General features: G+C 35.5%; 1 protein-coding gene across 3 annotated transcripts in view; it reads right to left on the bottom strand.

The window, feature by feature from the left end:
• Positions 1–21506, bottom strand: part of TNNI3K (TNNI3 interacting kinase) — a 368374-nt gene that overhangs the window by 246024 nt on the left and 100844 nt on the right. For all 3 annotated transcript variants that reach the window (XM_062191544.1, XM_062191547.1, XM_062191546.1), the window contains one exon: positions 1581–1679. In XM_062191544.1, the coding sequence (XP_062047528.1) occupies positions 1581–1679 (99 nt within the window). The remainder of the gene's footprint in view (positions 1–1580; positions 1680–21506) is intronic.

Here is a 21506-nt window from a genome sequence, read left to right as displayed (position 1 = left end):
AACAGACCTGAGCACATGTTCCAGCCATCCTACTTACAAATTGCAGGACTCTCTGGCATACTACCTTCCCTGACTGAGCTGCTTGTCCATCACTGATAAGAAAGGCAAATAAGAGCTAATTCAGAACTGTGGCAGAATTACAAAGAAAAAAAAAAAAACAACAAAACAGAACAAAACAAAATGGAAAGTCTTAGCATAGTGCTTGTCTCCTTGTATGACCCAATTCACATAGTAACTAAATTATGTTCTTAATACTATGTTGAAGGTCAAATAAAGTTTTTTACTGGATAAAATTTCATTAAAAACTTTAAAGTGGAGGTGGCATCCCTTATTGAAATATCAATTCATGTCCTGACTGCTCTACTTCCAATCCAGCTCTCTGTGTGTGTGTCTTGGAAGGCAATGAATAAATAATCAAATAATATAAATAAAATAAATAATAAAATAAATAAAAATATAAAATAAATCAAATAAATAAAGATACCTCTTTTTTAAAAAACTTTAATACATTTTAAACATACCATTACTTTCTTAGAGTACAAAATTTGAAAAATGTGTACCTTTTATATATTATCTATGTGAAACAAATTATTTAATTAAACTGTATGTGATGATTGTTTAGTTATTTAGGTTATTTCAAGTATTAGTTTCTCATTGTTACTGTAGCAACCATAAGTGTACTTATTTTAAACAACACAAATGTATTCTCTTACAGTTCTAGAAGTGAAAAATCATGTTGGTAAATGTGCATTTCCCTTGGAGGTTCCATTTCCTTGCTTTTCAAGCTTCTATGGGCTGCCTGTAATCCTTAGCTGGTAGCCCCTTTCTTGCATCTCCTAAATCTCTTGTTCTATTGTCATATCTCCTACTCAGTCTGATTTCCTGCATCCTCTGTTAAGCATCCTTGGAATTCTTCGTGCCCACCCAGTAATCCAATGCAATCTTCCCATCTCAAGATCCTTGGCCTAATCACATCTGCAGTCTCTTTTAAGGTAACACTCACAAATTTCAGAGATTAGGAAGCTAACATATTTCAAGAGATATTTCTTCAGCCTACAACATCTGACAGTTGAAAAGAAGAAATGTTTCTGAAAGATTCCTTTTTTCCCCCAGAGAACTGTTGTAAGAATCTCTATGATGTATTTTGCTGCTATTGTCATTAGCATCTTAACAGTGACATTTATTGCCAACTTCATAAAAATAATGCTGTAAGGTAAGTACCAGTAATATGTTCCCATTTTATAAGTGAAAAAAAAGGAATATCAAAAGGATTATAAAACCTATATATGGTCATAGAGATGGAATTTTTCAAATTCAGGCAGACTGATATCTGTGGCCACACCCCAGTGTACTCTCCTACTTCCTACAAAGATAGTACCACTAAGATAGTAAAAATGAATAACACAACATCTCTAATGTTTGCATGGATCTTCCAACTCCTCAAGGATGAAACTGAGAATATGACAGAAGTAATTTTAAAATGTCTTTGATTTCATTTCTTCGACGATAGTGTGGTTTTAAAGAACTCTGGCACACTGAAATGTGCTCCTGTCCTTTGGAAATCCTCCTGTCATCCTTACCTGTTCATGCCCATAGTATGCTGCAATGTGCAATGGAGTGAAGAAGACTGCATCTTGAACATTGACATTAGCTCCATGCTGCAGCAACACATCAGCAGCCTGAACAAGAAAGAAATCTTGGTTAGGGACTGCATGTAGGGCGTCTGCCCATTATAATTCAACCAGAACGCATGACTCTTAATCAGGAGTTGCAACAGGAAACACAAGATCTTCTACCTCCCTTGTCCAAAATTCCCAATGTCTTGCTGTCACCTAGGAAATAAATATAAGACCTTGTGGTATGAAACTTAAGGTTTCCTCAATCTGATGGCATACTTTTTAAAGTGTTTATCATTAATCTCTTTCTTAAAACTCAATTGTATAGTCAAATTTCATTTAGTTTTCTGTTCCTTTTTTGGTTTGTTCACATTATTTCTTCAGCCAGGAATTCCCTTCTGCTCAATCTACAGGTGTTAAAAAAACAGCTAAAATCAGATCTCATCCAATATTTTCTTCCCTTCTATCTGGCTGGAATCAAATATTCCCCCCACTTAAATTTCATTTAATTTTCATTTATGTCATCTAGAAAAAATTTCTATTTATATTCATTTTATCATTCCTGCCAAAGAAGAAATTCTTTAACAACAAAGTGTATATCAGATTCATGTTTACAATCTCACCCAAGCATGTTACTGTACAAATAGTAATCATTCAATAAACATTTGTTGAATAAATGAATGATTTAATGGGAAAGTGAAAAATACTACCAGGAACTATTGACCAACTCTTTGTGGAAAGTCATAGATTGGCAATTGTAGGAGAGGAAAAAAATATTTTCCTCTGCCCAGTTTAGGTTCTCCAATGGGGGCCCTGTAATTAGCCTGATAAAAGACAAATTAAGGAGAGAAAAATGAGCAAAAATTTATGAATATTTATATCACATAGGCACATGGAAGTACTCCATTATGAATAACACAAAAGTAGTGGTTAGAACCCAGTCTTATCTTAATAAAAGGGCAATAATTTTTGTCGAGAAGTAGTAAGACAAAAGATAATGAACTTTGAGGAATAGTAAATTGGGGGACAATAAATACATGGGGTAAAGAATGGAAGAGAAGGGCTAGCTTTAGCCAGGATTCATATATGGATTCATCTGGTACTTCTCTGGACTGATAAGGGTCTAGAGTTGTCTCCAGTGGTACTTTATCTTTTCTGGTAGAAAAAGGAAGAGATTCATCTTTACAAATTTATGTACTGCTGTAATACAAAAAGGGGGAGGAAAAAAGGCTTTTATTATATTTGTTTCTTCTCAATTTTCCCTACTTCATAATAATCACAATGCCAAAGTGGCATCTTTCAAGGTGACATATTCTGGTACCTTCATCAATAGCCTGCTGACCCTTTAGATTTCTTCTCCTATAACCTATTTCTAAGTCTCCCTCTCTTCTGGACAACATATTTGAGTCATTTCCTTTAGATGTGTTCATTATTATTGTGAACTTTTTAAAAAACCTTTTCTTTCTTTATTTGAATGTCAGAGTTATAGAAAGGGAAAGACACACACACACGTGTGTGTGCACACACACACACACTGAGGGTGCGAGAGAGAGAAATCTTCCATCTTCTAGTTCACTCCACAGAAAACCACAATGGCTAGTGCTGAGCTGGCTGAACCAGGTGCTTCATCCAGGACTCCATGTGGGTACAGGTGCCCAAACACTTGAGCCATCATCTGCAGCATTTCGCAGGACATTAGTAAGGAGCTGGATTGGGAGTGGAGCAGCTGGGATTTGAACCAACACCCTTATGGGATGCTAGCATCATAGGTAGCAGCTTTACCTGCTACACCACAATTCTGACCCCTACTGTGGATTTTTTTAATCTACTGTTTTTCTTCAGTTGATCAAAGACTATACATTTGAAATATTTTCCAGAAGTCTATTTTAGGAAAAAAAAGAAAAGAAAAACAGAAAGATGAGGTCCAAGAGCTCAAGGGATTTGGGTTATATCAACTCCCTGTTCCTATAAACAATCTGCTGCCAAGCCAAGTTTCTTTACTTGTGTGAATCACACTCCTATAGAACTAGAGAGGGTACCTAGAGCAACTCCTACATTAGAAAAAAAAACCTGAGATTAGAGAAATTAGGAAATTTCTCAAAGTCATAGAGAAAGTGAGTGCCAACAGGAAAGAGAATCTTTAGTTTATTATTTCAAGCTTTGTTTCTAAGAATTCCATAGTTTTCTTTAAAGATTTTATTTATTGGAGAAGTAGAGTTACATACAGAGAGAGGGAGAGACAGAGAAAAGGTCTTCCATTGACTGGTTCATTTCCCAAATGGCTGCAATAGCCAGAGCTGAGCACATCTTAAACCACCAGCCAGCAGCTTCTTCAGGGTTTCCCATGCAAGTGCAGGGATCCAAGCACTTGGACCATCTTCCACTGCTTTCCCAAGGCATAGCAGAGAGCTGGATCAGAAAAGGAGCTACTGAGACAAGCCAGCAATTCAGACAGAGGCTTAGCTTACTGTGCCAGAGTACCAGTCCCAGTATTCCATAGTTTTAAGTAACTTATTCATAAGTATAATTTATCAAGTGCATGTGTGCTAGAACTCTTATCTTCAATGCTTAATCTAATAATTCAATCAACCAATGAGATAGTATTGGAACTCTTTATAACTGACTTTAAAATGGATAAGAAATTCTTGGTAGAATGACATTTTTGGTGGGCTCCAAAATATAAGCAGGTATACAGGCTCCTATAAATTATCACAATAGTGCTTTTACTGATGTTTGCTGACTAATGATCAATGCATATGGTGAGTTGTTTTTCTAATAAGAAAATTTAAGCTACAATTTCATATGTATCAGGCCCTGAAATAAGTATATTAATGATAATTGGCTGGGGCTGGCGCTGTTGTGTAGCAGGTTAATACCCTAACCTGGAGCGCCGGCATCCCATATGGGCACCGGTTCGAGACCTGGCTGCTCCACTTCTGATCCAGCTCTCTGCTACGGCCTGGGAAAGCAGTAGAAGATGGCCCAAGTCCTTGGGTCCCTGTACCCATGTGGGAGACCTGGAAGAAGCTCCTGGCTCCTGGCTTTGGAGAGGCACAGATCCAGCTGATGCGGCCAACTGGGGAGTAACCAAGCAGATGGAAGACCTCTTCTTCTCTCTCTCTCTCTCTCTCTGCCTCTCTTATCTCTGTGTAACTCTGACTTTCAATTAAATAAATAAATAAATCTTAAAAAATGATAATTGGCATCTACTCTGTTACAAACTAAAAAACAGAAATGTAGGAGCTATTCTGTTTTAAAGTGGTAGAAATTGATCCTTAGAGAGGCTAGGAAAGATAAATGAAGCCAGCTTAAAGGGCAGAACTGGAATTCAAATTCAGATCTCTTTGACTTCAAAGTTTGTTTCCATAAGTATGGTTCTATGAATGTGATTACTACTAAGGCTTTTAAATTTTTTTTTTAAATTTTATTTAAGGTATACAAGTTTCATGTATTTCATATACACAGATTCAGCATTATAGTGATACTTAGTCTTAAGTAAATGAACTTAATCCCAGATAGGAGGAAACCACTTGTTTATAGAGGCTCAGGTAGATTCAGTTTAGATATGAATCCGATAGTCATTTACATCAACTATCTGGTATCTCAAACTTGATGTGCTTGGGAGTTCAATCTCAGAACTTATTACAGGAGACCACCATAATTGATGAAGCTCCTCACAATTTCTCTTTTTTTAAATATAGAATAAAACAGACATGTGGACCAATGGAACAGATTAGAGATCCCATATATTAATCCATGCATTTACAGCCAACTAATTTTTGACAGATGAGCTAAAATCACTACCCAGAGAATGAACAGTCTTTTCAACAAATGGCCTTGGGAAAACTGGATCTCCACATGCAAAAGTACGAAACAAGAACCCTGCTTTACTCCCCACACAAAAATGAATTCTCAATGTGTCAAACATTTAAACTTTTGACCTGAAACCATAAAATCACTAGGGGAGAATATTGCAGAAACTGCAAGACATTGGCATACCCAAAGACTTGGATATGATCCCAGAAGCATGGGCAATAAAAGCAAATAGACCAATGAGATTAGATGAAGCCAAGGAGTGTCTGCACAGCAAAGGAAACACTCATCAAAGTGAAGAGGCAACAGAGAGAATAGGAAAAATATTTGTGAAACATTCATCTGATAAAGGATTAATTTCTAAAGTATAAAAAGAGCTCAAGAAACTCAACAATAACAAAACAAACAATCCAGTCAAGAATCAGGTAAAAAAATGAACAGACATTTTTCGTTTTTTTTTAAAGATTTATTTATTTGAAAGTTATAGTTACACAGAGAGAAGGAGAGGCAGAGAGAGAGAGAGAGAAGTCTTCCATCCACTGGTTCACTCCCCAGATGGCCGCATGACTGGAGCTGTGCCGATCCAAAGCCAGGGATGGGATGCCAGCACTGCAGGTGGTGATTTTACTCGCTATGCCACAGCACTGAACCCAATGAACAGGTACTTTTCAAGGGATGAAATACAAATGGCCAACAGACACATGAAAAGATGTTCAGGATCAGTAGCCATCAGAGAAATGCAAATACAAATCACAATGAGGTTTCACCTCATCTCAATTAGAATGGCTGTCATCCAAAAATTCAAAAATAAAAAGTGCTGGTGAGGATGTAGGGGAAAAGGTACCTTAACACACTGTTTATAGGAATGCAAACCAGTAGAACTGTTATGGAAGACAGTGTGGAGGTTCTTCAAAATCTGAAAATAGATCCACCATATGACCCAAGCATTCCATTCTTGGGAATTTACTCAAATGAAATGAAATCAGCATATGAAAGAGTTATTTTCATGCCTATTTTTATAGCAACTCAACTCCCAATAGCTCACAAATGGACTCAACTCAGATATACATCAGCTGATGACTGGATAAAGAAATTGTGATATAGATATACATGATGGAATAATATTCAACCATTAAAAATAAATGAATAACTGTCTTTCACAATAAAATATGTGCAGTTGGAGACCATTATACTTAGTGAGATAAGACAATCCCCAAAAGATGAATATGTTTCCTCTTATTTGTGGTAACTAATATAAAGAGTACCAAAAATGTAATGTATATGAGTGAAATTGACATTTTCTGATTTTATTATTGTTTGTAGTCCTTATCTATACTGTCTAACAGCAGTATTTTTTACTTTTTACTTGTTGATTTCTTTATTTAGTGGAGGGTTAAGCCTGTGACTATAAAGTAAGTCAAATTATGCTATGGAAAAATTTAAAAGAAAAATAAAAGAAAGGAAGGAAGGAAGTAGGAAGGAGGGATGGGTGGAAGTATTCATGGGCTTAAAATTGTATATATGAAATCCATGAAATTTCTTTTCTTTATATAAATAAATAAATAAATAAATAAAGTAAATGTCATGGGTTTTATTGGGAGGAAGAGTTCTTATGTTAATGTATGGAGCCAATTTCTTAGACATGGTTCCAAAACTTACTTTCATTATAAAATATAACAATTCTTAAGTTTCAATAAATAGTCAAAGCAATTTTTTTTCCTCCTAAGTTTGCACTTATCCAGTTACTCAAAGGTCAACCTTTTGGCTGAACATTTATTAATTATGAAGTGTTGGCCTTATGAGAAGCTGTGAAAATATAAGTTTTAATGAAACCACACAGAGTCATTATTGAACTATATTCTTTACTTAGTTTTAAAACTCAAAGAAATATTTAACCATTAAGAGCAATGTACATTGTATTTATTTGACTTTATTTATATGAATGAACTGTGTTTATTGATGTTTGATGCTTTTTGTAGTCATCATGGGGAAAGTATCTCCCAAGACTCTAGTGGAAATATGCAAGTATGTTCATAGTATACTGTGATACACAAGTATGCTTATCATGTGGTCTAAGACAAGTACTTTTTTAAATAAAAGTTTATGCTTAAATATACATCTACAAAGTTATTTTATCCAGGGTTCCCCTATACCAGAATCTGAATAAGTTCATAAATCAACATCATGCTCCTTATAGACATGAAGTACAAACCACTGTGGTAGATACATGAGAAGAATCCAATAATTGTTAAATTTGGAACGTATTTTTAGTGAAAGCAAAAATCTGGAAGAGAAATCTACCACCAAGCATAAGAAAATAACAGGCTTATTAATTAGGACCCAGTTATATGATAGATAGTTTAAGTAATTACATTCAGCAAAAATTTATTGATTATTTATTTCAGATTAACCTCAGCAAGTCCCAAGTTCTTGCTCCATAGTAGGAACTGTGGTTGAAATTTTAAATACACTATATTATTAAGATTTTACAGGGGATCTTTCTTCTTGTCTAAAATTTTTTGACAGAATACACGGTCTTGACGTTTTTCTTGTAAGATGATACCAAGATTACTAATGAAAAATAATAAACTAGAGATAAATATTATCATAGAAAGGACATCTTTATATTCTTTAAACACATTAATTATATAAACTATTTCACACTTAAATTTGTACAGCTGATATATCTTTATGAGTATACATACATATATATATATATATATGGATATATCAGTGTCATTATTGTTATTGAAGAATCAGTATTCAGGGACAGATATTTGGGTGCAGCCACTAAAATAATGCTTGGGATTCCTGCATCTCCTATCAAACTGCCTGAGTTCAATTCCTGATTCTGCTTCCAATTCTGGCTTCCTACTGATGTGCATTCTGGGAGGCAGCAGATGATGGTTCCTAGCACCTGGATCCCTGCCACCCATATAGGATACTAGACTAACTTCTCAGTCCCTGACTTCAACCTGCCTGACTGTTGTGGGCATCTAGGGGAATGAACCAGTGAATGGAAAATTAGTCTGTCTTGGTTTCTCTCTCTCTCTCTCTCTCTGTCTCTGTCTCTGTCTCTCTGCCTCTGAAATAAAATGAATAAAGAAACAAGAGCAAGGACTCCAATATAGACTAGTAACTTGTTACCTTTTACTATGGAAGAATAAACACCAGAAAATATCTCCCCTGGACTGGTTGATCTCTAAGCACAAAAAATGAATAAGAATTCTTGATTCTGATAGTTGGGCATTACTATATGAATTACCCTTTACAGCAATATTTGTTTTACCACACACACCCAAAAAGATCTAAGTATACACTTATTTGCAAATCATACTTTTTCTTTTTGGCATGTCTTCTGTTTTCTTTCTCTGTCTGCCACATACCCAGTCTCAACGCCAATCTCTATCCACCTACTCTCCATTAAAATTTTGTACAAATTTCATTTTATTGATCAGTTATTTCTCTAAATTTCTATATAGATTATCCTTGCAACATAATCGTTCCATGAATTTTCTCTGTAAACTTACTGGTATTTTATGACATCATGTACTTTTATGTTATAAAGTTATCTTAATACTTTTGACTCCAGATACAAGGATTTTTTTTACTAGAGGTACTGGAATTTAATCTTTATAACTAAAATAGTCATACCTTATCACTCAAATTCAAAAAGTAATGCTGGTAAGAGATAAGGTCTTCACTGATCTTGCTTGGTAAATTTTTTTTTTCCTACAGTATAAGTTTAATTTATTGGACTTGATCTCATTGAAGTCTTCCTCTATCTTTTACCTTATAAAAGTTAGTGAGCAGACATGATGAAGGAAAAAAAAGACCACATAAGCCCATAAGGAGAAACTAAATGCCCCCAGGAAGAGAAAACAGACTAAAGTAAATTCTAGATAGAATTAAATAGCAATCAAACTTAGTTGAAATTGCCAAAATCAAACACAATGTCTTATACTTTGTAGACTTTCAATAAAAATCTATACTTTGAAATTGAATTTTTCTTTGCTTTAAATGGTATTTCATTTCCTATTACTTCTTTGGAGTCTTCTTTAAATTTATGCTTATACCAATGTTTTCCTTAAGATTTATAGTTTAATGCCACAATTTTTCTCTTCTGTGTGCCTGTATCTAACCTTTATTATTCAGATTTACTGAGAGCAGAACAATGAGAGTCTACTGAGATGACATCTGTTTTATTTAGTGGGAAAACTTTATTAGCAAAGCTTTAAAAGAAAAGATGTTTTCTAAAGTCTATGTCTCATCATTTCAAAATGATACCAAAGACATTAATACAGAAGTGAATTTAGATTTAATATTTTCTAGTTATTCCTAGCACTAAAATTAATAATGGGTTCCCAATCATTGTCACCCTGAACCATTATGCACTTGCCTAATATACAATGTTCTTTTAGGAGTAATCTATGCTTTTGTCCACAGACTAATAAGATCGTCACATCTTATTATTCAGCTTGCGGCAAGCTGCCTTTAGAGTTCACCATCCCAGGACAATTTCTTTGTAAATCATATCCTAGTTGCCAGTTATAATGGATGCTTTATGATCTGTACTGATTTTTATGTTGCTTTTGGATCTATTCTGAATAGAAATCCAACTTTTTTATACCTTAAACACAGTTTAGTCACCCTTGACACAGTTTGTAATTGTCTGTCTCCTCTTATTTCCTCAACATGGTTGATCCAGATACCTGCCATATACAATCAATTCCTGGTGATCCCAGACAGCTAGATATTATTCACTTAACTTGCCCCTCTGACACCCACACTTCACATGAAGTCAGCAGCAGATATGCAGCAGTGCCCACCTTTTAGTCACTGTGCATGTCTTAATGCATGCTTGCTCTAAATCCAACTGGAATTGCTCTACGGAAACCTACTTGAGTGACATCATGGGTCCTAATCAAGACTTAAATCTGCAGGCCTCTCTTTCTCTCTTATTCTCTTTTCTTCCCTCTCACATCCACCCCTTTCTTGTAGTCCACCCCTGGCTTTTCATCCTCTGACTGAGCATGCGTGCCCCAGCCTGTTCTCCTTTTCCCACTGGTTCCACAAGACATGCTGCCCTCCTTGTTCTGGGATCTATAAGTAATATATGGCTTCTATGATTCCATGTGCTTTGCTCAGTTGCTTTGTGTTTCGTTTGAATGATGCATCAAACCTAACTTCTTTCCCAGTGAGGGCCCTCCTAAAGAGTGGCTAGCTTGGCAGGAATAAACTGGAGATAGGATGGATAAGATCCACAGAGAGGTCCGCCAATACAAGCAAGGTTTCCATGAGAGGGACACCAGTCATTTCTGCCAAGATAAGAAGTATCCTGTAAGTGGAACATTGCAACAATCCATGATTAAATTTCTGCATCCCCATCAGTGCATGGCTAGAGTTTATAGCCTCTCACATGAGAAACAACTCAAAATTAGAAAGTCTAAAAATACAAAATATAATCTTTTCCTTATGAATATTCAACTGTTACTTGTTAATATTGATTTCTTCTTTCTATGATCTTATCCCCCCTTAGATTGCCTGACACCACAATTTTTAGTTTTCCTCCTACCTCTCTGCCTATCTCACTCTTCCTTCTGAGAAGTGAAATTTTTGCTATATGTCTCTTCAAATGTTGCCTTTTCCTTACTGACACTGATATTCTCTTTTTATTGGTGTCCCTTAACTCATTTAACTCTCTGCTATTAATTAAGCTAATATATTCAAAGCTTTTAGTACAATGCTTAGTACATTAGAGTGAGTGTTCAGGAAAGGGTAGCTATTAACTCTTACGCCCTGGGTTATTCCATCTACTACTTGATGGCTGAAATACCACACACAAATATACACACTCATATACACACACTTTTCCTGACTTCCTCCAATACAGATATACCTTCTGTGGCAGCCAATAGTCCATTCATGAATCTCTTACTGTATTTTCCAACCACGTTTACCCTAGCTTTTATCATCTCCTGCATCAGTCTCATCTTTATCAGTTGCTCTTGGATTCTTGGAATTTTGAATGAAGCGCTAAAAAGCAAAGGAACTAACATTTCTTGATTGCACACTAGAGGTCAAGAACATCTAATTTAATCCTCATATGATCACATGGGATTGTTTTTAATATACTCACTTTACAAAGACAATGAAACTCAGAGGTATACAGCTTGTAAGGAAATGAACTCAAAGCAGTCTTCTACCTCAAGGTACTTCTTGTCCTAGAGTTATTATTTTGGGCCATTCAGCAATTTCTTGCCATCTCAGATGGTACTGCTCAGTAGATAGCTGTTGGTTCATGTTACTTTTCAAGGATTTCCAATTGATGGCCACAGAGGCAGCACATTAATAATAAGAAGGTTCATGATTGGCACAGGTAAAGGATTCTTGAAAAAACAACGCAGAAGCACGGGCAATCAAAGTCAAAATTGACAAACGGGATAACATCAAGCTAAGAAGCTTTTGCACTGCAAAGGAAATAAAATGAAGAGGCAGCCAACAGAATGGTAGAAAATACTTGCAAACTCTGCAACTAATAAAGGACTTACATTCAGAATTTATAAACAGCTCAAGGAACTCAACACAAGAAAACAAACAATCCAGTTAAGAAATGGGCAAAGGACTTTAACAGACATTTTTCAAAAGATGAAACTCAAATGGCCAACAGACACAAGAAAAAATGTTCAAGATCACTATCCAGCAGGGAACTGCAAATAAAAAAAATACAGTGAGGTTTTCCCTTAGTCCAGTTATAACAGTTTTCATACAGAAATCAAAAAACAATAAATGCTGGCCAGGATGTGGAGAAAAAGGTAGCCTAATCCTTGTTCTTGGGAATATAAGCTAGTACAGCAATTGTGGAAGATAGTAGGGAGATTCCTCAGAAAGCTAAAAATGAATCTACCATATCGCCTAGCCATCCCACCCCTTGGAATTTACCCTAAGGAAATGAAGTCAGCATATGGAATCTTTATCTGTACCCCTGTGTTTATTACAGCTCAATTTATAATAGCTAGGATATGGAATCAACCCAGATGCCCATCCACCAATGACTGGATTAAAAAAATTGTGGTATATATACATATGGAATGCTACTCAGCCATAATAAAGAATTAACTCTTGTATTTTGCAACAAAATGGATGTAAATGGAAACCATTAACTTAGTGAAATAACCCATTGACAAAAAGAAAAATACCATATGTTTTCCATGGTCTGTGGTAACTAATTGAGTTATGATTATAAAATAAACTGAAAAATCTTATGATCATAAAATAAACTGAAAAATGTCATTATAAATATTAAAAGAAATATCAATAAAGAAAGAGTGAGGGAAAGTGGGAGCATGGGTGTGAGAGAGAGGGTAAGATGTTCCTAATCTCTATATATGAAATATACAAAATTTTTTCATCTGATATAAATAAAAAAAATTCTGAAATAAAAAAGGATCATGACAAATAATTATTTGTAGTTCATTTAAAAGAAAGAAAATCAAACTTTGTCTAAGCAAGAATTTTATGTTAATAGTCTTAAAGAGTATTATAGTGAGAATTTTTAGAATTTTCCTTATAGGGATATACCAGGAGATTTAAATTAGGGACAAACATGTTTGGTTTGAATCTTTTTTTTTCAAAGATGAAGTAAAATTTATTTAAATATTGATTTGAATCTTTTTTGTTTGTTTGTTTTATTAAACTTTTATTTAATGAATATAAATTTCCAAAGTGCAGCTTATGGGTTACAATGGCTTCCCCCTCCCAAAACTTTCCTCCCACCCGCAACCCTCCCCTTTCCCGCTCCCTCTCCCCTTCCAATCACATCATGATTCATTTTCAATTCTCTTTATATACAAAAGATCAGTTTAGTATAATTAGGTAACGATTTCAACAGTTTGCCCCCATATAGCAACACAAAGTGAAAAAAAAAAATACTGTTGGAGTACTAGTTATAGCATTAAATAAGAGTGTACAGCACATTAAAGGCAGAGATCCTACATAATATTTTTTTAAAAAAATAATTAATTTTCTATGCCATTTCCAATTTAACACCAGTTTTTTTTTTTTTCATTTCCAATTATCTTTATATACAGAAGATCGATTCAGTATATAATTAGTAAAGATCTCATCAGTTTGTACCCACACAGAAACACAAAGTGTAAAAATACTGTTTCAGTACTAGTTATAGCATCACTGCACATTAGACAACACATTAAGGACAGATCCCACATGGGATGTAAGTACACAGTGACTCCTGTTGCTGACTTAACAATTTGACACTCCTGTTCATGGCGTCAGTAAACTCCCTAGGCTCTAGTCATGAGTTGCCAGGGCTATGGAAGCCTTTAGGGTTCGCTGACTTTGATCTTATTCCGATAGGGTCACAGTCAAAGTGGAAGTTCTCTCCTCCCTTCAGAGAAAGGTACCTCCTTCTTTGATGGCCCCGTTCTTTCCACTGGGATCTCACTCACAGAGATCTTTCATTTAGGTCTTCTTTTTTTTCTTTTCCATGGTATCTTGGCTTTCCATGCCTACAATACTCTCATGGGCTCTTCAGCCAGATCCGAATGCCTTAAGGGCTGATTCTGAGGCCAGAGTGTTGTTTAGGACATCTGCCATTCTATGAGTCTGCTGTGTATCCCACTTCCCATGCTGGATCTTTCTCTCCCTTTTTGATTCTATCAGTTAGTATTAGCAGACACTTGTCTTGTTTGTGTGATTTGAATCTTTAATTTGAAGCCTTCTAGTAATAGAATAGCAGATTGAATTGAAAAAAGAACAAGACTAGAAATAGCAGGATCAGTTAGGAGGATCCTACAGGAAGTTAAAAAAATATACTGATAAAATGAATTGAGGTAGTTTTAGTGGCCTGGCATCAGAGAATGGATTTTAAAGACTTTAAAATAGCAGAAACAGTATGACAGTATACAGGAGGATTGGGTTTGGAGAAATATGAGAAGGACCTGACAGCAAATGATGATCATTGAAAGGAAGATGAGCATGGATATAAAACATTATCTACTTCACACATTTCCAAAGTAGTGAGCATCATGTACACTTCCTGTCTGGCAGACTAACTACTTGAATATCTACTTTCTTCAAAGTCCCCCTGGAAGTTCACTGTGCTCTTATCTGATACCACAAGCTGTTTCCAGTGGGGACAATCCCTTAGTCAAGATTTGAACATAATTTTAAAGTTTCCAAATAAATTTAAAAATGCTCAACTCTCTAGCTGTTAAGGAAATTAAAACCATAAGGAAAGGTCACTTCATCCCTGTCAGAATGGCTAAAATCCAAAACACGGAGAGTAACAAATGCTGGAGAGGATGTAGCGAAAGGGGAGCATTTATACACTGTTGTTGAGGATGTAAATCACTGCAGCCACTGTGAAAAACAGTATGGAGATTTCTTAAAAAAAAACCAAAAACTAGAAATAGACTTATTATATAATTCATCAATCCCACTGTCAGAAATATACCCACAATGAGCATGTTGTGTCAAAGAGATACCTGAACCAACATGTTTATAGCAGTGCTGTACACAATCAACCAAGGTGTTCATCATCAGATGAATGGATAAAGAAAATGTGGTGTATATATGCACAATGGAATATTATTCGACTCTAAAACGAATGATATTCTACCATTTGCAGCAAAATGGACACAACTGGAGGAATCATATTGAGTGAAATCGGCCAGTCCCAGAAAGATAAAGTACCACATGTTCTCCCTTATATTTGTGAACTAAAATTTAAAAAAGAAAAAAGAAATGCTCTTGTGTGTATCAATACTACTGCAAATGTAGGTTTTTGAAACTTTAATACCTTTGTCAGACCAATAGTTAAGAATGTTGTACTAGGGCTGGCCTTGCAGCATAGTTGGTTTGCTCTCCAATAATGCACCTGGGAAAGCAGTTGAGGATCACATAAGTTCTTGGGCCCCTGTAACCCATGTGGGAGACCTGCATGAGGCTTTTGGTTCCTGACTTCTTTCTTGCACAGCCCTAAGAGTTATGGCCATTTGGAGAATGAACCAACAGATGGAAGATCTCTCTCTGTCTCTCTATATAACTCTGCCTTTCAAATAAATAATTTTTTTAAAAAGTTTTATTCTATGTGTTATTCTATTAATAATCTGTGATCATTTTAACATTTACTATATATGAGTGAAATGGTCATTTGTTCCATTCAATTATTACTTATAGCCATTGTCTATATTCTCACTGTAAACTAGGGTACTTTTGCTTTTCAATTGTTAAACTTATTTGGTGAAATATTAAGTCTTTTTCTGTAATGTAAATTTTAAAAATGTTAGGTTAAAAACTAAAAAGAAAAAGAGAAAGAGGTTTGGAGGGAGAGAAGGTAAGGTGCGAGGATGGGAATATCATTATATTCTTAAAATTTTTATCTATGAGGGATCAGCATTTTGGTGTAGTAGGTAAAGCCACTGCCTGTGACCCTGGAATCCCATATGGATGCAGGTGTGTGTCCCAGCTGTTCCATTTCCAATCCAGCTTCCTGCCTAACGACTTGAGAAAGGCAGCATAAGATGGCCCAAGCTTTTGGGCACACGGCTGAAGCTGCTGGCTCCTGGCTTCACACTGGCTTAGTGTGGGCCATTGAGGCCATTTGGGGAGTGAGCCAGAAGATGGGAAAATTTTATCTGTGAACAATATTGACTATGTTAAAAACTACAATTAAAAAGTTTCCTAATAACTGGACAAAAAAGTCAGTCAAAAAAAATATAAGTCATTGCTACTCCATTTGTAATGAAGTGTTGTATCAGAAAGAATTTTAGATGGTAGTATTTGCTTTAGAGTTACTAAGCCCTTCTTTTGACTTTATGCTCCATTTTCTTTTATATATATATATATATATATATATATATATATATACATGACATTCCTTATAAATGTGACGTGAGAACTCTGTATATCATGTAGTTAAAGTTTTTCTTTTGTAACACTGGATGGATATTTTAAAGACTTTTTTGAAAATTTAACATAGCTCTAATTAAGTATTGACTAAAAATGTTATTGGAAAATAGCTTCTTCAGGCTGTCAAAGAAATTAGGTTCCTTTATGCTACCTTTTTCTTATTTCAGATTAAATTAAATTTGTTCCAAAAGTTACTTAGAAAATGATTCCACAAGATAATATTCAAAGAAATTAAAGTGGTGCTCTATATTCTTAAGTTGTGGAAATAAAGCTTAGAGACATATTAACAACTGCATCTAAAGTTAAAGAACCCCATCAACTATAGAAACTTAAAATCCTTATCAGTAATTAATGAGAATATCAGTACAAAAGCTTATGAATAAAGAAAGTGAGGAGAGTGAGGGTAAGGCTGAAGATACAAGTGACATTATTTTATAGAGGCAATAAAATTGAAATCAGAAAGTAACATAATTATACCAAAACAAGAGGAGTTATCTGTGGGATATTTATAGGTAAATGGTAGGAAAGAAAGGAGCTGGACAAGAAAAGATACAGTCATCAAAGAAGAAAGGAGAGAATAAGGAATACCTATCAAGGAAGGTACAAAGAGAGATTTTTAAGAGAAGAGAGGTGGTGTTTTCTGAGCCTTCCTGTTAATCATCATCTTACTGGGATATTTACTTTCTCAGATATATGCTTTTTCCCCATCATTTCCTTATGTGAAGGTCTTATTTTAAAATCCCTGGCTGAGAACACAGGCTTTCAATGTTCACTGTTATGAACATATACTGTTTATGCATTTCAAAAGCTACAATTCTTTCCTTATAAGATTTATTTATAGAGCTTGTCACAGGCCCCACACTTTTCACTTACTGCAATTGTTGAGGCTTGAAAATTGGAATTTAGTTAGACTCCCTTCCACTGATAGTCCTCACACTGCACACACCCTGAACTTCACAATCACAGAAGAATTCAAGTAGCATCTCATAACAAGTTTTCTCGTGACTTTCATTCCCTAACCTAAATCACCCGTTCTTTCATTTTCTCAAAAGAAGCTCTTCTGCCAAAATATTTTGAAAACAAAAGTTATTTTCCTCCATGGAAAACTCAACTTCAAAATTACACTCCAGAGGTCAATTGGAGTCAACTAATAGAACATAAGAAGGAACACATAAACATTTTGCCTCTTAGACAAGGTTAAGTAACAAGAATCCTCATAAAAATTCTGTCAATGATTAATGAATTTCCAGCAGCTAGAATTTAGAAACAAAAGAAAACAGTAACAATTAAGTCTCTGGCTCAAGGGTTAGTGCTTTTACAAGAACATATACAGAATATTTAGTTCTTCTCCCTCTTTTTTTTTGTTTAATTCCTCATTAAGATAGAAGATGGAATATTTGTCGAACTTCAAGATACTACTTTAATACATTTTAGAATAGCAGATGCAGATAATCATTTGTATCCTGCAGCTCTTTATTTAACAGTAAAATGGGAAATGCTGGCCTGCAGGAATTTTTGAACATGGACACAATGAAATTAGTACATCCAAAATTGTTAAAATATTTTAACTGAGTAGGAAGCACTATATATGTTGATCGGTATAGAAATTGATCAAATATGAGTGAAACTGACATATTGAGATTTGATTATTGTTTATAGCCCTTGTCGATACTCTTGAGGAACAGTGGTTTGGCTACTTAGTATTTGTCAAATCCTTCACTTGGTGAAGGGTTAAGCTTGTAATTATAAAATAAACTGAAAGCATGTCATTGTAAAAATTAAAAGGAAGGAAGGAGGAGGTGAGAATGTGGGTGGGAAGGAGGCTAGGGTAGGATGTATCATTACACTGTTAAATCTGTACGTATGAAATGCATGAAATTTGTTCACCTTATATAAATAAAAAATGTTTAAAATCCAAAAGAAAAAACTCAATTATAGATAATTTTCTTGCCGGAGAAGGAGTTAATTAAGATGAAGAGCACACATTGGATATATAGTTAGACAGCTGTTATTCCATCAGAAAACAGTAAGCATAATGGTGGCAGTAAATCTGAAAACAATTCCATTGGTCATGTTAAATTATACTAAAGTAAGTACAGTGTGGCCAAAAATTGAAGCCTACAATGAAAATAAAAAGAATCACAGTATCAATCTATCCAAGCAGTTTTGGCATTAGAAACAGAATGGGACAAAAGAAAACAGTAAAGAGGACTCAACAAGAGATTTCTAAATCCTATCACACTGCTAGGAAATTGTAGAACATGGATAGAAACAAACCCTAGCAGGTTTGTTCCAGATCTCACTTGCCTTACCACTGTACCATTCAAGACTGCTAAGGGCAAAAACATCAGTCTAGGATCCAAGTTTTTTTAAAACATTTCACTGTTTTCAAACTTTTATTCAATAAGCTCAGAACTCAGCATAAGTATTACGATAGAATTAGGTTGGATGGCACCTGGTTATAGGGAGCATGGGCCTATCACTCTTTGCTTGTAGCCACATGACCTCCACTGTACTAGTGGAAAACTAGATATCCTCTATCTACTGGAAATCACCATTACACAAAAATAGTTGCTAGTTTTGGGAGAACAGATTTGCTTCCATGTCTATATATCAGGTTTTCTTTGCTTCTGGAAAACCAGGCCAAAATCATGCTAAGTTTCCTGGAGGTATTGAAACCATATTTTCAGGAAAAGCAAAATATCACTGTGAATCCTGCATATATTTGCTATTGTCTGTGATAAAATATAGGTAATATTGGCTATACATGAGCCTAAGTACTTCCTGAGATGGTGAGAATGACATCATGACTCATCTCTAATGACTAAAATACAGCAAAAGTTATGAAACCTCTTCCAAAATTAGGTACAGAACAGTGTGACTGTGTCTTACTCATGTATCCTTGAGGTCTCTCACCCTTTTTAAGGGAAGCCAGATGCCTTAGTGTGGAGTTGTCACATGCATAAGATAGAAGGCTTCACTGATAACTGTGGATAACAGCCAGAGGAGACCTAGAGCCTTTCAACATCTCTGCAAGGGAGCATGAAGGGGAATTTTTACCACAACAGTCATGGCGATGGCTACAGACTCACCTGGCATTGTGCTGTCTCACAAGAGACCTTCAGAAAGGGCATAAACCTTGACAAAACACAAGATGATAAATGTTTGTCTTTAAGTCACGAAGTCTTGGGGTTATTTTCCGTATATCAACAATGAGCTAAAATACTATTGTGCCTCTCAGTTCATTACTGAAAACAACCAGATCAGAACTGACTTACACTGATAAAGTCTCATATTTCCTGCTTGTGAAAAGTAAAGGAAGGGAAACAGTTCAAATCAATAGCTTCGAACATCTAGATATTTTAAGCACTATGCTTAGTTCTGGAGATTAAAGATAAATTAGTGTCTCAAAAGCAATATACAGGTGAGTGGAAGAAACAAAAGAAACTACTATAATATAGGAAGACATGGATTTGATACATTTAATGTGTAGACTAATATGAAAAAGAAAAGAAAGCTGAAGTTCTAAATTCTGTCTAGGGAAGAAAGAGAAAGCTATAGATGGGATGTAAGCCTTAGACTTAAAGTAGGAGACTTTGTCAAAGCAGATAAGAGAGGATCAGTCAATTCATTCATCCCTCAAACATATTTGATCACATACAAGAACCTGGCAGCTCACCAAGGTTTAACATTTTCTTAAAAAATATAGATCAAAATCTACTCTCCTAATGAAATCATTATGGACATCTTGTCCACTGAACTAACGAGGCAAGTGTTATGGGTTGAGTGTGTCTCTCATATTTCATCTTAGAAACTTAATCCCCAAAATTCCTGTTGATGACACTTGGAGGTGTGAACTTTGGGAGGTAGTCAGGATTAGGTGAGGTCGTGCGGGTGGGGTTCCCTGATGCCATTAGTGATTTTAAAAGAAGAGAGAAACCCAAGCTACCAATCTCATAAGAGATTTCCCTCAGTAGCAAGTAATTAGCTCTAAAATGAGCATTGCTTCATCATATGCTGCTCTGGCTCACCATGTGATATCTTCTTGCCTGTCATCATGCACCAAGAAAGCCCTCATCAAGTGCCAGCAACTTGACATTGAACTGCCCAGCTCCAAGAACAGTGAGTTAAACAAATCTCTATTCTTCATAAATTATCTAGTCTCTGGTATTCACTTACAGCAACAGAAAATAGATGAGTGACTAAATGTTCTGATAACCTAAGTCTGATAACCTAAGCGTCACACTGAAGTTTTTTAAAACAGTTCCTTACAGACACTCTTCTTAGAATTACTAAGTCAGGACCTCTAGATACCACAAATATGCCATTTACAAAAGCTCCTCAGAAAATTCCTTCTGCATCCAATGCAAACTAACAGGGCTTATAGAATTCTTGCCAAAGGAGGCGACTGTAGTGGAGTCACATGGTAAGCTGCCACCTGAAACACGCCTGCATCTCATATGGGCACTGGATGGAAGATCTCTCTTTCTCTCTCTCTCTCTCTCTCTCTCCCCCTCTCCCTCTGTAACTCTGTCTTTCAAAAATAAATTAAATCATAAAAACTTGCAAAATGGACAGAATATATAAACCAACCTTTTCTTTTTTGCTTAACAAATTTGGCATCAGGCACTGAAGGGGAAAGTCCCATGGATTCTGGAAGATTCTGTCTGTTGAAAAGATGTAGTTGACATTCTGCAGAAACTTGATGTCTAGAGTTCATAAGACAGGGTACCAGAGATCCCATAACTATATGAACTTTAAAGATACTCAGAGTCTCCCTGGAGGATTCAGCATGTACATGTGAGAAAATGAACAACAGTTTGAGAGGCTGGCACTGTGGCATAGAAAGTTAAGCTTCTTCCTGAAGTGCTGGCATCCCATATGGGCACTGTTTCAAGTCCACATCCCATCCAGTTCCTTGTTAACACACCTGAGAATGCAGCAGAATATAGCCTAAGTTTCTTAGGCCATTGCACTCACATGGGAGACACAGAGAAAGCTCCTGGCTTCAGCCTGGCCCAGCCCTGACCATTGCAGCTATTTGGGAAGTAAAACAGTGGATGGAAGATTTTGTGTGTATGTGTGTGCATGCATGTGTGTGTATGTCTCTCTCTCTCTGTGTATCTCTGCATTTCAAATAAATAA

The sequence above is a fragment of the Lepus europaeus genome, chromosome 5 (assembly GCF_033115175.1).
Source record: "Lepus europaeus isolate LE1 chromosome 5, mLepTim1.pri, whole genome shotgun sequence".
Classification (NCBI taxonomy): domain Eukaryota; kingdom Metazoa; phylum Chordata; class Mammalia; order Lagomorpha; family Leporidae; genus Lepus; species Lepus europaeus.
This window is presented reverse-complemented; position numbering and strand designations above follow the sequence as displayed.